General features: G+C 43.8%; 1 protein-coding gene across 2 annotated transcripts in view; it reads right to left on the bottom strand.

Moving 5' to 3' along the window:
* Window positions 1-26,382, bottom strand: part of atrn (attractin) — a 136,437-nt gene that overhangs the window by 12,299 nt on the left and 97,756 nt on the right. For both annotated transcript variants that reach the window (XM_030443643.1, XM_030443644.1), the window contains exon 27: window positions 9,449-9,556. In XM_030443643.1, the coding sequence (XP_030299503.1) occupies window positions 9,449-9,556 (108 nt within the window). The remainder of the gene's footprint in view (window positions 1-9,448; window positions 9,557-26,382) is intronic.

Below are 26,382 nucleotides of genomic sequence, written 5' to 3'. Positions count from 1 at the left end.
AGCAGGATATACAGGCTGTCACACAGGTAGCTGGGGAGGTGGCACAAAGACCTGGATGCCTCAGTGTGTGTGTGTGTGTGTTTGTGTGGATTCAGTGCAGTTATAAGGAAAGGGGGATTCTGTATTTGTTTATGCCCCCGCGGAGGTGTTCCTGCCTGATAACGGCACGTGTGTTTTCTCATATATCTGCGCGAGAACTGACGGAGAAGGGCAATTTATTCTCTGTTTGCACTGTACATGTGTTAGTGGATAATAAACCCTTTGAGTCGTGCATCTCGTGGCTTCATCAGTAAACGTGCAGGTATTTCGGATAAATAAGTCCCCCCAAGCCACAGCGGCAGTCTTTGGGTGAGACGTTGAATTATTGTATAAAACTTCCAACACAGCTGTTTCCTTCAAAGACTGTGGGGCTTGTACAAAGAAGGGTGTTATGTGCAACTGCGGGTCGCAGAGCAGCAAATGCAGAGTCCTCCAAAAAACCATCGTCATCGAAGGAGAATAAAGACATGCAGAAGCCTCTGAAGGTGTGTGTTAACCAACCTGCAGAAGTATGAACACTGTTAAAACTTCGGAAGCCGACTGCGTCCTTTAAAAGGTTGCAGCCCCCGAAATTCAGACACAACTTCGCACCATTTGGAGGATTTTTGCCACCAAAAAGATTGTGTATCTGTACACAGTATACTAGCAACACTATAGGCTGAAAAATCAGTAAAGTTTGCGTTTAAGGGAGATTTACGTAAAGGATGTGTGTGTTTGAAAGCCCAGGAGCCTTTACTTTGAAGGATACAGCAGCATTACAGACCCCATATCTGAAAGGCTTTTACTGTATGTGTGTGTGTGTGTGTGTGTGTGTGTGTGTGTGTGTGTGATTGCAATACGCCTGCGTGCCTGACTGTGTGTATATGGTTTCTCCAATGCGGCCGAGAACTTGCCATGTTCATGCATCTTTGGACAGAGAAGGTTATCAGGAGGTTGTGTGTGTGTGTGTGTGTGTGTGTGTGTGTGTGTGTGTGTGTGTGCGTGTGTGCGTGTGAGCTCCCAGCAGTTTTCAGCTGTGTTGATCCGGCGCTCACGCACACATGCGGCGATACAGCCCTCTCCCCTCCCCCGAAGAACTGACAGGGGGAAAAGTTCAGATCCAGACAAATGGGCTCGCGCTGGGACGGACTCGCCTGCTGGAAGCGCTGCAGTCGAACCAGCAGCAGCATCGAACAACACGCGGAAAATAACAAACACTCGGGCGTGTTTGGATAGCAGGGAGGACGCACTGCATCTCAACGCTCTCGACGATAAATCAGCGATACGGTGCTTTGACTTTGAGGAATTAGCGTGATTAATGTCAACAATGGAGAGCACGGAGGGGAAAAAGGGGGTCACCGCTTTGTTTTATGTCCTCTCCATCTTCAGCTCCCTCCCCTTGATTATCTTTCTGTCTCTTGTCAAGTCAAGTTTATTCAAGAAGGCCGAAATTAAGACAAGTTTGTCCCAGCGGGGTTTTACAATCTGTTAGCGTATGCCACCCTCTCTCCTAACAACCTTGACTCAGACAAGGACAATCTCAGAATCACCTCATCAAAGAAAACAAGAACTCTTTATTCGACTAAAGAAAAAAACAAAACTTCAGAAACATTTTCTCTCCCTCTCGTTTTGTTCGTCTCATATTGCTTCCTCGCTGCAGTCTTTCGAAGCTCGCGTTCTCACATCGACATTCAATTTCGACGCAAATTTTCACTGCATATGCAGCAAATATAATCACAATCATTACCATAAACAAACAGGACCGTCGCTGAGAAGTCTGGCAGCTTTAACAACCCGTCATTACCGTGATGCATTTACAAAGTTAAAACCGGAAAGTGTACAGAATGATCGCATGAAGAGGGAAGAAGAGCGACAACCTTCAGAACTCTTACAGGTGGCTTTATAGGAAAAATGGGGTTTTAATACAAAAGACTCAAACATCTTTGGAACAGCAGCCCATTTTAGGATTTTATACAACAAACGCCATCTGCGATCGACTAACCAGTGATCAAATCTGCCCGAGCTCTTCCCCTCCAGGCTTCCCTGGCAAAGTCATGCTAAGCTGGAGCCTTGAACTCTTTTAATTGTTAGAAATGTCAAAACACTGGTATCAGAGAGACGGAATACTCTAATTAGACAGTGTTTTTTATCCTTTCTTTAATTTGGGGGAACTTTGATTTTACTGTTTCCAAACTTCTATTAATTTGCCTGAGGACCTTGTGGGACCTTGCGAAAAAAAAAAAAAAAAAGGCTTCAATTCCCGCTCTGATTCTGCTTCTTTAAAATCTCACCAGAGAGGTGGGAGTGAACCAGATAAAAATATCCTAATTAAATACTAAAAGGGAGCAAATTGCAATTCTGTTTTTTGTTTTTTTTCCCCCCATTTGATTGCAGTAAAAAGACAACATCGTCCCTCAGGGCGATAAAACACTAACGTCACTTAGAGCTTCATGTGATAAACGAGCGATGACTCAATAACGAGATAAGACGACCGAGCTCTCAGCTGAAGGATCATTTCTTTCCATTTTCAAAATCATACCGCCTGAACGTCATTACATGCGGCTCTACATGGATTGCTGAGAAAAAAATGGGGAATACAAATACTGAGAACTATTCCAATACAACATTAGGTGGTGCAATATCACACTTGGGTAATTTTGCTTCTCCATCCCTCAGCAGAAGAAAAGATGAAACAATTACTTTGGCCTTGCCAGAAGCGATCCAACCGGGCTTGGTTCGCTGCAGTCCATGGGTCCGTTTTCGCCTCGGGCAAAATGTATTTCTCATGCGCTGTGTTTACAATTGGAAAAATGAGGGTTGCCCATGATAACCTGAACACATCTGTACTGGGTGTGAAAAGAAGAAAAAGACTGGCAGCTTTTAATTTTTACAGCTTAGGGCCGTCGGCGACTCCGCTGCCAAGTCCAATTTCCGCTGCAGCGGCTGCAAGCTGCTCTGAGGTTCTCGCTTGTTTACGTGCTTGTTTCTCAATTTCTAACAGCGGCATCTCACACTGAACAGAGAGCGGACAGGTACACACTGAGAGACTAGAGGCTTGCTGTCAGACTGATGTTGGACGCGACAGCGGGATTTTTCTGTTTCCAACGGTCCTCCTTTTTCGTAATCGATTACGCGAGCGCTCATCAGGACGTAAAATAGTTTCCAACGTACGAACTCAATTTCTACCTGAGGGTACGAGTCGGGTTGCTCGCTTTCCACAAAAACAAAAAAAAACAGCGCAGCCTTTAAAAAACAACAACACTTTATCTCCCTCCACACACATGTCCACCTTATTTTGTCCTGAGCGTGAATTAAGGGGGAAAAACAAAACAGAACACCTTGGAAAATTCAATTAGCCTTCCTTTTAAACTCTTTGTGCATGTGATTTTTTTTTTCCCCCTTAAGATGTTCCCCAAAGGTAGCGTCTCTTCCTGCAGTCTTCTTCAGAGGCTGCGTGTTAATAACATTCCCCAGCAGATGCCTTTGTTTAATAGCGTTGAAGCCCTCCCTTCGACTCCCCCCCCCCGCGCCCGGCCTCCCCCACCGGCACCACTCCGGAGAGTTATCTAGACCGGCCAGGCAGAGCGGCGAAAGGTTTTGTTAAATTACCTCCAGTAATTAGCCCAGCACGTAGGATCACTGTCGAGCCCACACACACACATACACACACACTGATGTGGGCATCCACTGCTGCTGCATGCTGCTCCGCTTTCATCCGCTGCATTCATCTCTACTTTAGCAGCAGCTGGAGACGAGTTTTCCCCCGCCAGCGACGGGAGCGAGTCGAGCTCCCTGTTGCTGTGACTCACCAGGTACAGCTACTTCCACTGAGCCAACTTTGATGAGTTTTTATTCAGTCGGCTTCTGAAAGAAAATGTTTGGCCAGCCTGTAATAAATAATAATTCCATATTGCAATGTACTTAAACTAAACACGGCGGAAAAAAAACAAGATAAATTTAAGCAGAATTAAAACACTGCCCACTCCGGAAACACGACTCAGAATCATGATGTGATGTGAAGGCAGCTCGAAGTGAACTGACAGCACACAAGTTCTGATCACTGGATGTGTAAGATACAGATGGAACTGATGGTTCTGCCAAGTGAAACCAACGCGCAAGTGCCTTTAACCTGCAGGCTTTCTTCTAGCCTGCAGAAGGCGGCTCCACTGGTTTCAAGAAGAAGTCCGACGTCCCTACAATAAATCAGATCCCTCATGAGTTTTATGATCTCAATCTGTAGTTTAAAGTCTTCTTCAACACAGCATGATGTTCAGTTTTAAATCATGATGCCATTTAGAGTAAAACAGATGATGAAGCAGGGTGTGTTTTAGTTCATGGCTACCGATTCTTCGAGGGTCAGAAGACGACGAGAATTTAGTTCGATGTGTTAAAATAATGTGTAACTTCTGCTGAACAGGCGAGAAGCTTCACGTCTCTGATGACTGTAAACAAATAAGAAACACGCTCAGTCTTCAGCGCTGCCTCTTCTTTCTCTCACCTCACTTCTCTCTGAACTGTTGGCTGAAGTGAAAATTATTCAGGAGAACCGAGTCACAGGTGGCTTCACGCAGCATCGCCGCTCGATTTCTGCTTTCCTGGAAAACTACAGAAATGTAAAAAAAGAAAACACTATTCTTGCTGTGAAAGATGTTATAAATAACATCACAGGCAACTTATCTTTGGATATGAATAAACCTTCAGATGTTCAAGCTGTAATCTTGTCATCACAACATCATATGGAAAACATTTCTGGCGTCAGCTGTCGCCTCCTTCTGCACGTGAATCTCGACAAAACGGTGACTCAGCCCGTTTGATTCAGAATCTATGATACACGAGTTTTCCCTGTTCAATTAGAACAGTTTTGACCTTTGACCTTCTTTTCTTTGCCTGCAAATCGTGAACTTTAAGGTTATCGCTCTTGTACAGTGGGTTTTAAAATCCGCTAAATGCCTATAATTCAATGTCACACGCAACACGTCGGGGCGAAGATAACGGCGCGCCGCAATCGCGTCAGATAAACCACAGCAGGTTTTCTTTGCTCCACCCCTTCCCCCTCCTTTTATCCCATGTCCCGTTTTCTCTCGTCCCACGGTATCTATAAATACAGGCAGAGCAGGAGGCGTCACAAAGGTAATCATCTGCCCATGATGCCGGGGCCGCAAGCTCCATTTGGCAGAAGCAGACTGAATATATCTCATCTGCGGAGCAAGTTTGGACTTCCCACCGCGGCTATAAACAACTTTAATGATCTTCAGCCTGCTGTGAGGCGCTCGGCCCCCCCGTATACTCCGATCGCGGGTCTTAATACACTACTGTAGCATCCTGATAAAACAGCATGGAAACAAGGGGAAGGAACCTGCTCCGAGTCGCTCAATCTGAGAGCCGGGAGGGAGATAGGATGGTGTGCGCTCACCGTTTGAGCTGGTGAAGGCAGAGAAAGCTTGAGGAGGAAGATCTAAATTGGATCTCTGCTGCTGGGCTGCTCCTGCCCTGATGGAGAGGAGGAGAGCAGGCCAGGAAGAATGGAAGAAAAGAAAGTGGAGAAGAAAAGGTAAAGCAGAGACGGACGACGGGGGGGGGGTGGGCAGGGCGCCCGATTCCCGCCGCATCTTCTTCTTTCTGCACGACACCCACACAAACATGCAGGAGAACACAAAGACACACACACTCACCAGCAGATAAGGCCGACAGAAAACCCCAGACGGCTGATAGGATCAGTAAAGGGCTAGTAAATTAGAGGAGAACACTGTGGTGGAGTGAGGATGCCAGACAGGAGACGAGAGAGCAGAGAGGAGAGAAGAGGACACAAAGAGAAACGAAAAGAGAAGAAGAAAGAAGGATGATAAACAGCAAGAAGAAGAAAAGTGAAACTTAGAGAAACATTTGGAAAAGATTAGAAGAAGTCGGGGTGACAAACAGGAGAGAGGATGAACAGAAAAACAGATGATGAAGCCAAATGAAAAGAAAAGAAAAGAAACAGAGAACAAAGGTTACGAGAATAAAAAAAGCGAGGGTAGAGATGAGACAAACATAGGATGGAGAGAGGGAGATGGAAGAGAAGAATACCGAAAGAGATGAAGAGATAGGAAAGAGAGAAAAAGGATGATACAAATAAAACAAGAGAAAAAAGATGAATGGGGGTTAAAAAAAGCAAAACAGGAGAGAACAGGGAGGAACGAATGAGAAAAGTTCTGGAGGAAAAAGTCAGAAAGAGATGAAAATATGATAAATGGAAAGAACAAAGCCACCAAAAGAGAAAAGGAAGGAGAGAGGAGGGAAGTTTAGCAAAAGGGACGAAATGGAGACTGGATGAGAAAGTGGAGAAAGAAGTAAAGAGTAGCGAGTGGAGGAGGAGGGAGAACAAAAGAGAAGTGAAGAGGCGGGATAGTTTCTGATGAGCTGCTGATCTTCCCGAGGGGCCCGGCAGCCTTTCGCCGGGAGTAACCTTGTGTTCGTGAGCCGAGCCCCCTCGAGATGCATGGCCCCTGTCAGAGCCGAGGGGCCCCCGAGTCACCCTGCCGAAACAGCCCTATAATTCTGCACCACATCTGCATTCAGTCATTTATCACAAAGTGCACAGTCACAGGTATACCTGCCTGCGGCTCCGTGCCCGCCGAATACTCAACTGCAATTTCTATAACTCTGCACAATTTCTGCTTTTAAATGTTCCCTCCCGCCTGCCTCTGTGCTGCGTATCTGCATTTAAATCGGCTCATGCCCACTTCAGTTCCGCCAGCGCATCAAACTCCTCTCCATAATAAAGTCTTCTCGACCACCCCTCTCTCCAACTCGGCTTGATCTTAACATTTAAAATCAACTCTTCCGCTACTTCAGCGGGCTCAATCTCTGCTGCTTTTTAATTTGTCGTATTGATTCTTTATGCTTGAATTTACCACATCGCCGCAGATACCCTGCGCCGTGCTGGAGCTCTACACTGAAACGTCCTCAATTTCTCTCCGCTAATCTGGTAAAAGTTTCTGCTCTCACCTTGATTAGAGAGAGATTAATTGCTTTTAGTGACGCCACTTGTTTGGACGGAAGACAAGAGGTTTGAAACGAATGTTCGATCGTGGAGTCAGAAAGAAATGAGCTGGCCGGACTTCTTCAGAGATCTGCCAGTACCCCAGGAAATCTCTCAATATCTCAACAGCTAGTGTTGGCAGGTACGTCATCTCAGCTCGCAACGCAAACATCGTTGGTTTGTGGACTATTGTTTTGGCTCGGGTAGGACATCCTGATTGGAAAACGATGCTGCAATCTTTTCAAAATCTGAAGTTTATTTGTCCGAGTTGGTATTCCTGACTGCATCCCAGTGCGTCTGCTGGTGGAAGACGCCGAGGGACACGACACTAAAAACAAAGACTTCTATCAAGCATAAAGCTACTGAATGGAAATGAAAATGTGAAAAGGTATTGGCTCGCTGCATGTGGCTTGCCGGATCTTTTCCTGAGTTCCAGACCTCGAATTCTGAGTTTCATTTCACTTCACTTTGTCGGAGGAAGTCAAACGCAGATGAATTTCATTGGAACTACTTTCTCCCCGTGGTGGAAATGTACTTGATGTACTACTCTGTTTTTATTCTAATCATCAGTGTTGTTTCATAAACCCTGCAGACTGTGCACAACTTCCTCCTCCGACTGCGACTCCACTAATTCCATTGTGAGGAAGACAGCAGGTATTTCCTCTGTACACGGAAGTGTGTCTCGTTAACTCCATAATTTAGTTCCATAACATTCGAGCCGTCTGACTTCTCAGCAGAGATCATTTAATACATTCATGTGAGGCAGAGTTTTCTTTAAAAATAGTCCCAATAAAAACCGTCCACAGCGAAGCTTTACTAGTTTTTTTCAAAGTAACTTGGACATTTTTCTTTCTGGTGCTTTGAGCAGCACAAACACACAAAGCAAAAAAAAGTCTGTTCATGTCCAAACACTGCGGCGGCGACAGAAGTTTCATACAAACATATCTCCAAACCTTGGCGTGGATTGGATACGATCATTACTGAAGGAATGTGTGTTTTGTGATTTGGAAGCATGGAAAATCTATTTTTTTTTGTAGTATCCCAAACCTCTCTTTCTGAGTTTTCATTCTCTGGACAAATGTTGGTTTAACAAATATTATGCGGTTGAAAACTTTGGCTTGACTTCACATTTACTTTCAGTTTTTGTAGCAGGACTGAAACAACAGCAGTGCCACCAGAAACTAAGCGATGAGGGGTTTGGGGTTTTTGTCTAGTCTTGGGGGTAATATTCCCATTCGTGTCGGGCTTCAGTTGAAAGGAGAAGTTCGCCCAAAATTATCTACTCACCCCCACAGTGATGGAGAGTCAATTTGGTATCTCAGGACATCTCGAGTTGGATTTTTTTCAGCTATTTAGAAGAATACTGCGACGCTGTTTTGCTGTGAAGCTCCTGAAATGTTTTGTTCATCAGCGTACGTAGAAACAAACCCAATTTTCATTTTTGGGTGACTTTATTCTTTAGATCATGCGACTCAAATCTTCACTTTAGGGCCTATAGAGTACCAGAACTTGACCTGTTCTGATAAAAAAGTTGTGCCATCAACAGTGTCATGATTTTGTATAAGGCTGCCTCTGTCTTTCACTCTTTGTTCCAAAAACCTGTTTATCCAGATGGACAGAACTTGGACTACCTTGGATTTCACCGTCAGTATCTCAAAAAACACAGATGGTTCGATGCAGCATAAGAAAAGGCTGCTTTGTACGATGCAGCACGACTTTAATAGTCGTCTAATGGTCTACATTTTAAAATGCCAGCAAACGTTTCCTAAGAAAAAGGCGTTAAATCACTTTTTCTTTCCAAAATGAAGAATATCTCGATGTTGGAACGAAACTCTTATCTCATTTCGAAAGTATAGTCTTAATCTATAATACCTTACTCTCATCTGCATGTGTTTAACTCCAGGGTTAACTGGATTCACTCTCATTAGAATTCACAGTCGTTCCACAATAACTGCCTATAACTGCTATAATGTGCCGTTACTCATCAGCGGCCCGCTTTCATCATCATCATCCGGCCTTCACACCGTCCCCGGCAAATGTACACTGCATTGACCCTCATTAGGTGGACCCAGACTGGCACTACACTTCATACTCGTCTTCCTTAAGTGAGCTCAATTTAGCCTCCTCGGCTTGTTGAAAACTAATGGAATCATCTTATACAGTTCATACTCAGGAATGACGTTAAACAGATGGTGTGAGGAATATCTATCACCGCGGCGTGGCTGTAATCACAAACTGCAGTCGACGGGTAGAAAGACTGAAGTCCCACTTGAGGGAGGGATGAGCGAGGACCCCGATGATGGATGGTAGCTTCCCCCCCGTTTGCCGTCCTGTCAGGCCAGGCAGCGGGGGAGATCTCGGGGGTTTGCCGCTGATCACTCAAAGAGAAAAAAAAAAGGTTGTGCTCACCTTGACGTTTCCTCCTATCAGGTCAGGTGGCTCTTCGTCCGTCTCCAAGGCGACATTGATGGTGGCGAAAGGCCGGCTGGCCATCTGCTGCATCTCTCTCAGTAGTTGCTAGGGAGAGGGAGGAAGAAGGAGAAGAAGAAGAGGGTGAAGGTCAGTGACCGGAAAACACGGACTATATATTCTCCAAATCAAATGCACAGCGTGACGCCAATGTGGCCGTCATGCAGGCAAGAGGGGAAGAAGTATTTAAACCTTTCAGAACAATATTGCAGTGTACATATATACTGTTTTGCAAGTACAAGTGCTGCAGTGTAACTGTATTTTTCCATTTTCTTCTCCTTCAGTTATAAGTGATACAAAGAGATGAAATTTCAATGGCAGTGTGTTGATCGACGCCAGATCGCAGACTTGAAACCGCGGATTTGTATCATGGCTTCAGTCTCTTAAGAAGTACAACAACCCTTTAAACTTTACTTGAATAAATGTACTTCTTCGCATCACTACAAGGCGGAGGAACAGTCTCAGTTTGGTCTGATTTATAACATGGACCTTGGCCAGAGGAATAGAAGGAGGGAGGCGATTACCAGGGAAGGTGGGGGAGGCTGAGAAGGGAGCTGAAGACAGAGAGAAAGAACAAGGAATTATAGAGAATTAGAAGAAGGCACGAGGAAGATGAGGATGAGGATGTTTGAAAGAAGTGCGAGGAGCAGAAGGAAGGAGGCGATGGGAGAAAATGTGGAGGAGGAGGAGGATGAAAGCCAGAGACCACAGTAAACAAGGCGATGCACCTGGGTCGTCGACTGTCAAAGCAGCCAAAGTGCCAGGAAACGAGAAACAAACGGCGTCGAGTGTCAAGACACCAAGAATACCAGCAGCAAGCCCCTCAGAACGAAACAAAAAACACCTGCAGCCGCTACACGAGCAGCGAAAACAGACAGAAATGTGACAAAAACTCACAAGGGAGGGGAAAAAGACGGTCTAAAAAGTCTAACTGATCGTTTGTTTGAGATGCATCTGTGAACACTTCACGCTCACAATGAAAGTGAAACTGCTACCATGGAGCTCGACAAAGTTTCCCTGTGAGGAATTACGCAGGTAGACGGAAAATCAGAGGCATTTCAACACAATCAATCGGCCTCTGTCTCATTACAGTACGACCTTGGCAGAGAGTAGGTGTAAGTAGAAAGGGCAGCGCTGCGATCCGACTTGAAAGCCCATGCGGTAGAAAATCACGAGCGGCATTTATGCGTCAGTGCACGTTCATGTGGGGGTCAAGGCTTAGGCAGGAGGTCGACAACCTCCCGGTCGACTTCTCCGCAGCTTGCAATTAATCTGCTGAGCGTTTCCATCCCTCCTGTGAGGCTGTCAATGGTGGTTATTGACATGTTAGCACCTCCTCTCTAAATGTCAGGCATTATGATCAGATCCTTATTGAGGGTTACAAAAGTAGCTCGAGGGAAAGTCTCTTTAAGCCTGACAAGGGGAAGAAGTGTCCCCGATATGACGTCCTCGATTTTCTTTGTGGATCAAGTCAGCTCATTATATTCCTGCGTGTGTCTGTTGATGCGGCCTGTATCCAAATCTCCTTTCAATCCTTTCTGTTGTAACAGCTGGCGAGGAGGAAATGAACCTTTATTTCCCTCGAGTCACTAGTTTAAGGAAATTGTTGTACATCGTTGGTAAGACTTGATAAAATCGCCAGTGGTAGATATCACTATATGAGATACAGAGAGTGTTGTCTTTTCCTGGTTTTAAAGGATGCATTACAGTAAAATTTTCTGGACAAGACCTGAGATTGATCCTGCTCTGATGTTGGTTATACATAAAGCTACAAACAGTACTAGCAGTTAAAGCAGTAAGCTTAAGACTTGAAACTGCCAGCCTCGCTCCCTCCAAAAGTAGCACAAGCTGCCCGCCCACCAGCACCTCGCAAGCTAATAAACATATTATACGGTATCTCTGTCTTAATTAGGGCTGAAACCATTTATAAAATGTCAGAGAACTGTGAAAAATGCTCATCACAATCACCCAGAGCCCAAAGTGATGTCTTCAAATTGCTTCCTGCCTTCGTCCAATCTCTGAGTCCCCTGGTAATTTGTCGGAGAATTTTCCTTTTTTTCCTTAAACCGAAAGATAAATCAATTCATTGCCCCCTCCAAAAAAAAAAAAAAAGATTGGCATGGTAATTGGTAACAAAAATAGCCCCTACCCACTCAATTATTGTACTACTTCTCACAAACTATTAAGGTTACACTTTAAATGGGTGACCCAAAAAAAGCAGCGACGCGCTCACACACGCTTTCTACTCACACACCACATGTTGAGTGTCCAGTTTTGAAAGTACTCTGAACTGATTGCTGCCACTTTAATGTCATCTGATGGATGATGGCGCGTGATTTACCTGGACGCTGCCTGAATGCATCGCAATAAACTACAAGGGCCTCTGAGACTTAATAAGCAACAGAGCTGGCACGGCATTTTTTCTGCAGCCTCTTTCAAACAAAAAAATGCTTGGTTCACCAAACTCATTATTTTTGTATAAGAAAGTTCATTAGCAAATTTGTGAGGTGATAAAAAATAAAGTTGCTGCAGAATATTGTGGAGGAGATAAAGTATAAGAGAGGGTTCAATAAGAAGCTCTCATCAAACAGAGAGAGATAAAAACAATCCTGACGAGCAGAAACGAGAACAATGAAGTGTATTATAGCAGAACAATAACATCCATGAAGTATGAATGAAATACAACGCCATAGACTTGCCTCATTACCGTGAACACAAATGAAAACAGGCTGAAGCATGCCCGGTCCAATGTCTTGATGTTGTACATTCTTCGCCGCCACCGCAGCAGTCAATACGAGGGAACAAATGAAAAACGCAAATGAGCAGCTCATTGTGCCGGGTAACAATTTGTCATGATTAGAAACCCCGCTGTGTGAACCATCTGAGAGCCAAAACATGTAGCCTTTTGTGAGTGTGATGATGATGCACAAAATTAGGACCAGCCAACAGCCAAATGCTGCTGAAGTATGCACGTGGCTGGTAGATTTGCTACACAAACCAGCCAAGAAATGCATTGAATGGCTGTTACAATACAATTTATACATCCAGTGGTCATTTTACTGAGAGAAAAAGTCCTTGACTCCAATATCAATCTGTTAACACCAATTAGGAGGATTAAAGGAGCAATGTGCAAGATATTAGATTTAGCCAGAAGCCACAAAGACCTCTGTGTTTTCTGTTGGTGATGATAAATCTCAAATCACGAAATTAGAGACATTGAGGCAATGTGATTGCAATGTTATTTGATTGGTTGGTTGCAGATATGCCAACAGAAGTTAGCATGGTAACCAGCTAGCCCCTGTAGCTTCACCCAGGAAAAGTAAAAACAGATAATACTCACAGAATGTCATTTTTACACTTTTTGTCCTTACTAAATAGAACTATACAACCTGACACTTCCTCCAAGTTTATTCCCTTTCAGGGAACTAAGAAGAGCTGAACTGTCTCTTTAACTCGTCTTAAAACACGCTTCATTCAAAGTCAACGCAAACAAAATAACACAAAATTTTAAGAATAAATCCTCAGTTCAGTAAGATGTGAAAATATTCAGGCTCTTCTCTGCCGTGTCTTCTCGGCCCAAGTCTCTTAGTCCTGGTCAGAGCTGCTGTAAATCACCTCCATACCTGCCTTTAAACTGGCATCTGTTGGTCTCAGGGGCTGGGTTCAGTCCCAGTCTGGTGTCCAGTCCTGTCAGCTTATACATCCGTGTAGCTCCACAACCCACTAAGCTACAACAAAGTCCAAAGTGAGTAAGCTGTTATGCTGCCCCCTACAGGTTTGGAGCTTCCTTCGATTTCTGGCCATTTCTTACAAATTGCACCTTCAAGTACAAATCAAATCCCAGACTTTCCTGCCAAATCACCAAACCTTAGAATCAGTTTTAACGCTGAGGAGAGATAATGAACCAAAACTCATGATGAACTTTAACAAGTTCTGCATTCTGGCAGAATCAACCTCGTTCATAATGATGCAACAGGCCGAGCCAGGCAGCAACATCAGTCTGGATCTGCAAACAGGATGCAGAAGAAGTGAGAATCTGCATGCAGACAACATCCTTTTTCATAAGCAGAGCTCCTTGAACAGCACAAAGCAACAGAATTGATTTACTGGATAAAAAGCAGATGGAGGAGCATCTGAATGTTGCGGTAAACAAACTTTATAGATTCAGTTCACCTCCCTCTCTGCAAACAGCCTGGTCTACCTTCACACACAGCAAACCGTTGTTTAAACAGTGACATTTGGCTGAGCTCATATGCAAGTTCATTGGCTTATTCACAATTAAATATTTCTGCTCTACACATCTTGAAACTGTCCACGATCCAAAACAGGAGGAGTTTTTGTGTTAATGTCAGTGTGAGGACAAAGATAAAAGTTTCTGGCTTTAGGACGATTAGAGTTTTGCAAAAACATTTTCGTGGTAATTAGAATACGAGATAAGACCAACTCTATGCTTTTAGAATCAGATAAATAAGTAGCTGTTTACCATAAGATGCCAAGAGAAAGAAATAACTACAGCTTTTCTGAAGGGTAAAATTGTTAATTTGACTGTGTTAGAGGCAATTTAAGGCATCGAGGTGCAAACTGTGTGATTCTATCCTGTTGCAATTATATTTACTGAATGCATATTTGTTGTTTTGGCAAAGGTTGTGTTTTCACCAATTAAAAGAATTTTTCCTGATCTTATATGTCAAATGCCTTAATTGGTATTTTGGAGCACTTGGAGGCGGCAGAACAAGCTGTAAACACTAAATTTAATTAAACCTGTTAGCTAACAGACAGGAAGCGACATTAGCATTTATTTAGACTTGTCTTCTCCAACAGTCATTCTTCTTTTAGCTCCATTTCGGTCTCCACAAACTCCTGAGGGAACTCTCTGGCTCTTGTTTACCAGCCAGTCGTTAACTTTGTCTCTCAGCCGTCTGGTGTAAGGGAAGTAGTGTTTATCAGAGTTCTTTTCTGCTAAAACAACAGCCTGCTGCTACTGGAAATGAGTTGATGAGGCGGTGAGACTGAACCAAAGAACACATTTAAGCACTGTAACTTCACACCAGCATGAGTTCTGCATCCAGAGGTCTCCAGCAGCAACAGAGAGCCAGAACAAGCTGTTCACCCCCTCCTCCTTCTTGTTGTTTCAAAAGAAAAAGCTCTATTTTTCTTATTTGCAAAGTCTTGGCCCTCATTCCTTTTGGCTATGATAATGTTTTACCTGCAAAACCACCTCCTGAAGGTCTGGGAACGCAGCCACATCGCTTCACTGGAGTCCAACAGGGCAACAAACACAAGAACACAGACGATCAAACACGTCGTAAACAAATATGTCGCTACTTCCCCAGAATTGAACTTTTAGGTTGGTGATTAAAATGTTATTGTCCCCCACGGAAATGCTGGCCAAAAACTGCAGAAATAAGTCCAATATTGGAGGGAAAGAAATATAAGTTTTCCTTTCATTGGCATTAAATTGAACCACACATCCATGTTTCCACAGTCCAGAGTTTTTTTTTCCCAGTGACTACACTTCTTCTCAACCTTTAGCCCTCCTGTCAAACCTCTGGGCTGCCACCATCAGGTTAAGGACACGTGAGACATCTTAGAAGACGCAATTTGCCCGATTCTCATTATGCCGCGTGGCGAGCCGGCAGCTGCTGCATGACAAGCGGCCAGCGCTCCAAAGATAACCAGAAGCCGGCGGAGTTACAGCGCAAGTCGCCTACTTCTTAAATTGGCTCTTAGTTTTCTGCAGGGTAGTTAGTGTGTGTGTGTCTGTGTGTGAGGAAGGGGAGCAAATATCTGACTGCAGCAGAGCGAACTGTGCATATATAATCCTAATTATGAGACATGCTCATAGAGGTAGACACATGCAGTCACACACACACTTGCATGCAGAGCCAGGTAGTTTGGAGATACCTGCACACGGGCAACCATGTATTCATACAAATGCAAATCAGTTCTCACAAGCACACAGCGTGCAATTACAAAAGGGCCACATGAGCAAATATGTCTGCAGGTAAAAGTTGGAATGTTTTAAATAAATACACATAGAAGACATGAATACATGACCATCACATGACCAGAAAAATTAATACAACAACGTCGTGATGTAGAGCAGAGGTTCTCGACTCTTACGAGGGTTCACACTTGCATTACAAACAAATGAATGCACAATGTGCAATTTCTGCTACAAGACGTCTCCTCTATCGCAAAATAAAATATAAGACATCGAGTGTTTAGGGGGGAGGGGTGCAGGATCGGCCTTCTGGTGGGATAAACAACAACGAAAAGACGAAAAGAGATTACTTTTTGACTCTGGGAGTGGGATTATCTGTCCTCCTCTTTATCAACCCGACTGCAGCACTTTTATTTCTTTCATCAAAACATCTGAGATAATCCAAGTACCCAGCTAAGAAAAACAAATCATACTGATCTAGTTGTTTTTAGACATTTTAATACAGAATTCTTACATATCAGATCTTTAATTGAGACTGAACTCATCTGGATTTCCCATGTGGTAAACTGAGGTCACAAGGCCTTGTTTTGGTCACAAAAGGGACTTATCTGTCTTTTAAAAAGGTGCTAAATGCACCACTTTGTTCACCAGCAAGTCACTTACTTTGCTTTCCTGACCTCTGGTGCTGAGCAGGTGTTGTTCAGTGGGTTTTTTTCAGAGCTTTGTTGCTGAAATCAGCACCGTGCTGCTGAGAGCAGTGAGACGATAGTTTAATTGCTGGCCATAAAAACCAAAACAATGAGCTGAAAGATGCTAAACTGCTCTGTAGGGCAGTAAGAGCGACAGGTGACATTGTTAAATATTTGAAATATTGATTAAAGCAGCTTCAACATGATCTATAGACTGATGATGAACAATGAGAATAACTGTTAGTTGCAGCTTCAGAGCAAATCTGTGGACTCACCACTGCTGGCGTTTTACTCTCTCACACAAACACACACACACACACACACACACACACACACTCTTAGAGGAGCTGTGTGAGGGAACTGTGTTTGAGCATTCTCAAAGTGAGCAGCGGTGTGCCAAAGAGATTGAGTGCGTCAGCAGAGCGCGCAGAGGGGAGGGAGGGCGGGAGGGAGGGAAGAGAGCGAGGGATGGAATAAAAAAAGCAACAAGATGCAGGAGAAAAAAAACAGAAAAGAGGGGAAATGAGACTAAAGAGAAATATTGGAAAGATGTTGGAGAGGGACGAGTGACGGCAAGGAACAAAAAAAAGGAAAGCTTGGGGAGAGCAAAGAGAAAGAAATTGGAGCAGAAAGAAAGACAAAGGCGTTCAAAGAGTTCGCCCAGGGGAGCGGGGATGGAGTGCCAGATCGCCTGGGCGTGGAGAACATATTCACACACATACACACACAAACACACACACACATCCTCTGTACAGTTACCAAAGCACATGGATGAACACACACACACACATGCAGTCCACACACTGCACTACATCAAGCCCTTTATTTATTGATGCGTCTGTTTAAAAATGCTGTCGGGAGGGAGAGCTCTCAATCATCCCTCAGCATCACTGAAGGAAAACTGCGGAGTGAGAGGCATGAGGGAGGGAGGGAGGGGAGGAAGGAGAGGAGAGGGAGGGAGGGAAGGAGGGAGGAAATCTTTGTCTGTGAAGCAACGTTAGCTGCTTGCTGCTCCTCTCTCGCTTCATCTTTCCATCTCTCCGGCAGCGGGGTGGGTGTAGAGGACACACACTGTGAATACTGACAAGGGAGAAGGCTTTGATCCCTCTTTCTCTCTCTCTCACTCACCACATCTTTTTGTCTCCCCTCCCTTCTTTTCTCTCTCCGTCACTCCCCCTCCACCTCACCGCCGGCTTCCTGCTGTCCGTGCTGCACTCCCTCCCTTCCCCTCCCCTCTCATCTAAACCTGTGCATCCCTCCTCCTGTACATACTGTATACCTTCACCTCGTCTCACCGACAATACCAATCAATACCCCCATCAAAGAGGAGCGGGCAAAAGCAACAGAAATGAAACAATGAAAAATAAGACTGCAGAAAGCTTGTAATGAGATAAAACTGAAAAATGGAGTGAAAAGAATGAGGTTAGAAACGATGGAAACCCTCAAATAAAGCCGAGAAAATTCACTGAAAATGCATTTCACCACTCAGCACAGCGAGTGACTCATTCCAGCCCTAAAAATGCAAGTCTTCCCTCTTTTTGGGAAAGAACAGTGTGAGGATGGAAGTCCTAGAAACAGAACATGAGTACAAGGAGACAGAACTGGACCACAGCCCAGCACGAGCAAAAAACCTCCATGTCAAGAGAAGTAGTCTGAACACAATGGGAGAAAGTCGTCAGCATCCTCATAAATTAAGTTTTCTGCAGTTGTTTAAAAATGTTTGGCAGGCTGTCGCTGCTCTCATATTCCCGTCACTAACGACTGAATAACACCTGGCCCGGCGCCACTTAGTCCCTGTTCTGTCTGCTGGTCAGATCTAATATGTAAACTACTTAATCAATGCTGCCCACTACGCTGTTTGCATAATCATGGCTTGTTTTTTGACAGACTACAACAGCCCCATCTCTGCAATTTTAACCTCACCCACCAGGCTTTACTGAATCCTCTGACAGCGCCAGCGTATTAAGTCATAACTGAGATTATTTGCTGTTATTTTAAGCCCAAAATATCACATTATAGAGTCATTTAAAAGGAACTGTGCTACTGTTTATATCCTGATCTGGACAGACGATGGTTTAATTTCATCATGGCATATTTAAACTAGAATAAAGGCCATATTCTGCTGTCTTAATACTGTATAAGTAGCTGTAAAATGTCTGAATGAAGGATATTAAAAAGGAAAGTTTTTAATCTAATTGGTGTTTTGGTTCGATTAAGAATCAAGAGATGACGTATTGACAGATGTTCTAACGTGCAAGTAATGAAAACGAACCGACAGAGGGAACACGTCCAGTTACCAGCTTGTGATGGAGTTAGACTCTATCACAAAGTCTTCATCACTCTTTAACGTGCAAACAAACGAAAGGCACCCGAGGTCAAAAATGAACTGTCAGCCTCGATGTTTTAAGGCAACACGGACGAAAAGTCTGCGAGGTGCCCAGAACATTTAAAGTTTCATGACCTCTGACAGTGAGATACGATTGAAAGTTAGCCTCACGCTGCATCACAACACACTGCTGCGCTAAGCCTTTTGGGAATAACGCTGGATGTGACATGGTGGCCAAACCGTCAACGTCACATGATGCACACTGATCCAAAAATGACGTCTTCCCTTGAGCTTACACTGTGAAATAAGCAGCTGTAAAACAGCATGTTCACGTTCTGACCACTCAGACATCATCAACTACATTGCCACGAGTACTGTATGAAAACCTTCCATGAAAAGCTTCAATGTCACCTTTCATTTTGATCTCTACACAGCTGTAAAGTTGTTACTGTAAAGTGCACAGCTCAGAATTGGATCCATTTGGTCAGAGGGTTGAACTAGTTAGCCTGCACTATGTGCTGCACCACGCAGCAGATCTAGGAAATGTTTTACCCGGTAAATTTGTTTGGCTTTGTGCACCACAGAGCTATAGATAACGACACTGTATCAAGATCCATCTGACACAGGTGCAATGCAGCAGACAGGCTGTGCAGACAGAGGAAGCAGTAAATGTACTGGAGCTAGAATGCATCTACAACAAAACTGACGCCAAGAAATAGGACAGTGACATACACACAGTTTACCTTCAGCCAATGGTGTGTGTTGCCCTTTGGAGATGTCAATTACCTGCACAGTTGCAACAAGTACAGTACATAAACTTAGGAGGTTAATCAGGGTGAGCTCTTTTTTTACTTGTACTAATACTGAGCTACCAACATTTTAATATGTTGGTTGAACAAATCTAAAAGATGGTGAGCTAAAGTCGGAGATATCAGAGTTGTTTTGACTTCACAGTGACAGACGAAGTGAAGTGAAGTGGTTTTTCGGAAGTACGGAGAAAAAAAAAGGATGGAGGAGATAAGACGGGCGCGGGAAGAAGAAATGAACAAAAAGTAAAAGAAAAAGTGAAGACAGCCTGAGATGAGATGAAACGGAATCAAAAAGTACAGGCGGGAGGCTGGTGGGGGTTTGACAGCGGTTTCCAGGCTTATGATAAGCTCTGAACCAGCGCCATGATGGATGGGTGGATGGGGGCGAGGAGCAGAAGATGTTACTGGGGCAATCGGGGGTCAACCACGATGCAGCGGGGGTCGGAATCATGAGCCAGCCTGCGTATCGTGAGCCGACACTGGCGCCGATCCAAACTCTAATTATACGCACCATCTCGGTGGAATTGAGATTAGCAGGGTTTAGAGGTGTCTTGGGAACTCGGAGACAAAAAAAAAACACATGTTCACACACACTGAGATACCGCGTGGCATGACACCATCGCAAACAACTGGAATACAATCCGTTCATTTGCTTGGACTCAAGTTTGTTCGCAAACAAGAAGGATTCACTCAAAAACACGCCATACAAACACACACGTGCTGTCAGCAGTCTATGATTTGCATGCTGTGTATTTCCGTTTAAAACCAAAGCTAATATTTGCAGGGAGTTGGCACGGACAGTGAAGAGCATGAGTCTAAAGCTCGTCTTCTAACTCTGTTGCAGAGGTAGCCGGCTGCCAGCGCTGCAGTTCCTCCTGATTCTTTTTCATCACATTTTGATGAATCCGCATCCTGTCAGGTCCGAGGAGACTCTTGTTAGCTCGGCTATGCAGAGGACCATTAACAAAGCCTTCCCTTTTACGGAGGACGCGTGTGTTTTCTAAGATTCCTTCCTTCCTGTGTGAGTGACCTTCAGTCCTGCCCGCTGCTCGTCTTGCTCCCCGTCTCTCATCATCTTAACTCCCGTCTCTTCACCTCTCACTTCAGGATTGATCACCTCAGAAGTGGGCCTTTTGTTCTGTGCGGTGGTGCAGCGAACGCTGACCTCAGGAGAGAGCAGGAGGAGGAGATTCTCGTAGAATCTTAAAGCGCTGCTCTCGGTAATCTACAGGGGCTTTACAGCGCTTTAAACACCGTTGATGTTGCTGCTTCTGTTCACAGGGAACACGTTCTCTGTTCATGTCTGCTTGCTTTAGTTCACCGGCATCGTCATCTGTAGCTAAGACGACGTCAATACATGAAAAGGTCCGTGCTGGGAAAGTTAACGTGTGCAACGACAAGTGGGTAGTAACGAAGTACAAATACTCGAGTATTACTAGACGTCCTGGGAATGAGACTGAACGATCAACTATCTTTGTGGTGCGTTTACGAACAGATCGGATAAAATCTTACAGATTCTACCTTTACAGTATTTGACGTGAGCGGTAGAAATGTCCTTCAGAGCGAAACTTTTTATCTGTATACTCTGAGTACATTTCAGGGCGTGCACTTTATTACTTTCACTTGAGTAAAGAAGAATCAGTTCGATCAGAGTCATTTAAAAGTACCTGAACTACTCGAGTAAAGAACGTGCGTACTTTTAACAGATTAACAGACATATATCGCCGATTAAAGTTAATTGCTATTGCAACAAATTATTGATTCATGTCTTCAAAAAGTAAAATAGTCTCATTGCAAATGTAAAAGCTGCTTCAGAGCCTTTCATTAAATCTCGTTTCAGTGAAGAGTTTAGGGCTCACACGCTCGCAATTTCATTAGCTTTGGCTTCAGGGGAGAGTTTTACCCTTCGATCATCAGAACGCTACTGCACAGAAATTCATTAGTTTTGCTTTCAGTGGATAGTTTAAGCATTTTATAATGGCTAAATGCTGTTTCAGAGAACTGCAGAGAATTAGTGCAGTATTAGACAGCCTTAAGAGTTACGAGCAAATGAAATGTAGGATTCAATAGAACATTTCTCTAAATGACTGAAAATGTAATAAAGTCTGATCCTGTGATAATATATTTCCTGATTAAGTAATACATCATCGCGTTATAGGGATGATGGCTTCTCCTGTGATCATAAACTGTCTGGAGATGTTATTGTATTAGCTGGTAATTGACGATATTCACACATTTCCCTTCTACAGCTTTGACCCACTTAAAAAAAAAAAAAAAAAAAAAGAAGACACTCTCAGATTTCTCTGTCATAAACCCAACCAAGAAACACCCTGCTGTCGGGAGAACGTGGTGGGGAGTCTCACATCCGAGAAGCTGCTGAGGGCGGCTCTGAAGTCCTCCGCCTGGGGGGGAATAACAGCCCGTGAGCCGTCAGAACAGAATGAGAGCGAGGCACGATGGCGTGAGGGTGGGTGGGCGGGCCGAGCAGACACTGTGCCGGCTGGGGTCACCTTGATGGGTCCATCTCCCGGCTCCAGCAGGGAGGGAGACTGCAGGAACAACGGGCAGAGAGAATGGGTTTCCTCCTACTTAATAGTGTTCTGCGGAGGGTGAGATGAGGTGAGGGCTCTCCCTGTCCGATCTCGTCCGGTTTCGGATGCAGCCAACAGCTGGATCGGTGGGAGAGGAGATGCCCTGACATCCCTCCGACAACTGAGGCGAACAGAAAATACGTCCGCCACAGCTCAAATGAGCTTTCACGTAGGTAAAACCTTGGCCTTTTTTTGGCCTCAAGTAGACTGAGGTGGATGTTTTGTTTTTGAGGCGAGTTTGGCAAAAAGAAAAAAAACAGGAAGGCAGAAAATCAGCCTTTTATTCTTTTCTTTTTTTCATTTTCTGGAGACGGTGAGAAGACAAAAGATCGACCCTTACAGGAGAATAAGCTATTAAATGAAAGAAAATTCATCACCTGCATATTTCTTAATGTTTTGGGAGCGGCACTTTCTCCCTGGAGAGCTGAAGTGATATTGTGTTGTGCTGCCAATTTTAAAGAAAAGTTTGTTTCAGAGAGAGGACGAGATAGCAGCAGAGAGCTTTTCTGTGTTGTTTTCACGCTGCAGAGCGGGAAAACAGACATTTTTAACCCTGAAGTGACGGTTACAAAGTAGTTAATAAAGTGTTGGGGATGGCTCCAACAGTGTGGTGCGCTCAGAGTCCTTTATTCTTAACTTTCGCTGCACAGTCCCAGTAGGATAGACTGTGCCACTGAGTCATAATGACAACCAGCAGCTCCACGGTCGGCCTTCAAGGGCACAATTATTCTTACCGAGCGCCGGCGTGGCTGAATCCATTTTCAAGGGTACGGAGTGATCCACCTGTCTTCAGACAAAATCTCTTTGAGGTGATCAAGAACAGCATGTTTACTGGATCTACAAAGAGATCTTTTGCATTGCAGTCATGTAGTTTATGCCGTTTTATCCAGTGACCTTAAATGAGCAGAAGCATAACTTTACTGTTCCACATCTGACTACAGCTTCAGAGTAACTACCACTTGAGAGTTGGGAAACTTTACATGGCAAAAAAAAGTCATGTTCAAAGTTGTACTTTTAAAAAGGGCTTTTCGATGGATTACTGTCCCAGCCTCGGCATTTTGGATGTGTACTTAAAAAGCAGCATTTTAAATTGATGACATGTAAGCAACTCTAAAGATTTTGCTTTACTTGTTTTTCTCACACCCCAAAACTACAAATCCCACCTTGCAAGTTGTTTCAGAATACGATGATGTCACAGGGAAGATGACTTTTCACCTCTTGGGTATCAAATGTCATCAACTCCATCATTTTATCCTATTAGACCTTCGCGTTAAAAATTGTCAGGATTATCACGAGTTGTTGAGTAATGGCCAAGTATTTGTTTTGTGAGGTCACAGGGACCTTGATCTTGTCCACCAAAGTCTATTCAGTTCATCCTTGAGTCCAAGGGCACATTTGCACCAAATTCTAAGAAATTCCCTGAAGGCGTTCTTGAAATATTGCATTCTGAATAATGGACCGTCTGTCTGTCCGTTCTCCCCTAAAACATAATGCAGTTATCACTATAATCACAGCCATCATCGGCGTAGAGGCATAAAAAAAGATTCTCAGAAAAAGCGTTGCATGTGAAGTTCAGTGCGACAGCCATTCCTCACGACACAACACCATCTGCAGCTCGAAATCTGCTCAGTATTTTATACCAACAGACCTTTACTTGTACCAAAACACTGTCGGCAGCAGCACTCGAACTTCCACCTTTTAAAGAGCGGACGGACTCTGACACCACTTAAAGACGGAAATGCCTTTAAGCCACATTATCGACCAGGCCAATGAGATTAAGAGGGTGAAGCAGACATGTCTGTCTGAGGAATGTGATGGACAGACTCTGTGTAAAGCCCTTTTACACTTTAACCATTCAGTACACCCTGAATTCCTCGAGCTCACCTCTGGTTTCAGTTATTTTTCAGTAAATGTCTACAAGTTTGTTGGATCTCAACAGCACTGGTCCTTTTATTATGTGTTGCTCGCTTTACACACTGTTCTATTTTTTACTTGGCTGATGAATAAAAAAAGAAAAAACTGAGCGGATTATTGAACATTACTGGATGTCCCCAGGCAGCGTTAGTCCTCAGCAAATGAGGCTAAAGATAAGGTTTAGCTGGATCAAACTCTGCTGTGCCTGGTGTTCTTGTGGAGTCGACTAATGTCTACACACTTTGTTGTTACACCTTCGGAGCATTACTAGTTACTCCAAAATGGCTCTCCTGCACCGCTACGGCTGCTGTCACATCAGATGATTGCAAAAATACGTGTAGTTTGGGACATATTACATAACGAGCTCAATTAAAATCAGATAAAGAATCGTATCATACAGTAAACTGTGGCTCCTTTTTCCAAGGATGACTTTTCTAAGCCTTCATCTTATACTAACACCTGGAGACGCCTGACACCTACATTCTGTTCATTAATTTCATCTCTGCTCATTAAATTTGCCTTCAATGGCCACAAACCTATTCACTTGCGACTACCTTGTTAATTTTTAAGAAAAAAAAAAATAAAAGGAGGAACCTTCTTATGAGTGCCGCCATAGACAGAAGTGAGACTCAGGAACTCATTACCGACTTCAGACACGGTGCCCCTGCCAAACCTCCTATAGTGGAGTCGGGTCAACACAGAACCACAGTCCACACTGCCAAGTCTTTGCATCGCCCTGTGTATTTATTTCAGGCTAACAAGACCAGGTTGACTGCACACTGCGCATGCTCATCGTTTCGCACCATCATCGTCTTTTTATGGCTCAATTCAGAGTGCCTGAATGTCACATCGTCAGCTCAAGCCAACAGAGAACTTGAACAGATGCAAGTTTAATGTTTAATCTTCGAAACCTCATCTTTCCTGGCAACCCGCTGCATTAATGTGATGTCCTTATCCATCTGCAGTCGTACGAAAACCGGTTGAAACTGTCGCAGATCTCGCTCACTTCAGTGCAGCAACACCATTGGCTGATGTTGTTCCCGGTATAAAGCACACGATTGGCTTTTTTGGGCGGGATACATGTCGTGCAACAGCCATCTCTGGCGTTGAGGGCGTTTCTTTTCAAAATGCCTTAAGTGATCCGTCTCTTCCACAATGTCTCTGGCACATCTATCACAAACTCATTTATCAACACGTTCAGCACCCCACATCACTAAAAGAAGCCCAGCAGAGCCGGTTCTGTCTCAGACAACTGGAGACTCCTCTCACAGATCTTCACAGGAGTCGGGTATGACAGCACCCAAAAAAACTGAGTCACTGTACATCAAACACATAATCAGGAGGGCAGTTAAATTATATCTGAGCAATTTCATTACGCAATGGTAACCATCCGTTTCAACTTCAGGGGTCTCGCCACATGCAGCTCTTCCCCGCCCACCTACAGCAGAAGCAAAGTGGTGATTATTTAATGTGTGATAATGTTATTTGTCTGCCTGGATCACTCAGATCTTCTACTGCCTTTGTTTTGGAAGTCCCCCCATGTTTCCCCACAACATATACGTTAACCTCTGAATCCCAAGCCCGCCAGCGGGCTCGAAATACCACTTATATTTAAATGACTGCCATTTACAAACTATTTGTCCTATCTAAAAACTGACAAAACTGGCGTAATCGTCAGATTCTCAAGTTTCTGAGTGAGCCTCTGAATGTATCACAAGCGACAAGCGCAACATGTCTTAACAGGCCGGAGAAGACGGGAGAATTTCATGAAATTTCATCAACCTCGCTTTGATTGCCATGTCTTCTTTGAAAATGTGCAGGAAATAAACCGTTTACTCCATCTAAATTCTGTAAAAAACAAATAATTCTACGCTTCTTACTGCTTTCGGGAAGCCCTGAATGACGGACATACGCCGAGTATACGCGCTTCAAGAATTCTTTGAATTTTACGTCCCATGCAGGCGTAACATTTCTGCTCAGAGCCGCTCAGCACCAACGAGGAGGCTCTATATGCCTGCTCTCAAGTGCCTTACAAAACTTGTTTCAGGTGAAATCTAACAACTTATTTTTCCTATGTTCCTTAGGCCTGGGGGTACCTGAAAATGTGGTGTATATACTAATTCCTTATTTTTTCAATTTTTAAGAAAGATAAAATCACAGAAATGTAATTTCTGTTTTTTCTTTTTTCTAATGATTTATAGCTTTTAAATTTTGGTACACTACATGAAGACATAATTGGGTTACATCAGCCTATAGCCATGGTTGTCCTGAATCTATAGAGGTGCAGCACTTCAATTTGCAGTGTAAAATGAGACCACAGTGAGTAAAAATGTGACGGAAGCAAAAAAACGGCCAGAAACTGCTTGGGATTCTGAGGGTTGTTTTTTCTTTTTTATGGCCATAAACTCTTGAATACCCTCCGCGTGGAACAAACTACTGCAAATGTCCTTGGTATTCTTGAGAACAAATTAAAAGTACTCTCTTTTAATTTGGTTTAATCCAACCATGTAAATTTTTCATTATATGAATGAAATTTATTTATTTATCATTTTTGTTTTTGGTCTAATCGTGTTAGAAAATAAATTACGCTGACTTTGATGT

This window comes from Sparus aurata, chromosome 16 (assembly GCF_900880675.1).
Source record: "Sparus aurata chromosome 16, fSpaAur1.1, whole genome shotgun sequence".
In the NCBI taxonomy this organism is placed as follows: domain Eukaryota; kingdom Metazoa; phylum Chordata; class Actinopteri; order Spariformes; family Sparidae; genus Sparus; species Sparus aurata.
The sequence above is the reverse complement of the archived record's forward strand: the minus strand, read 5'-3'. Positions and strand labels throughout refer to the sequence as shown.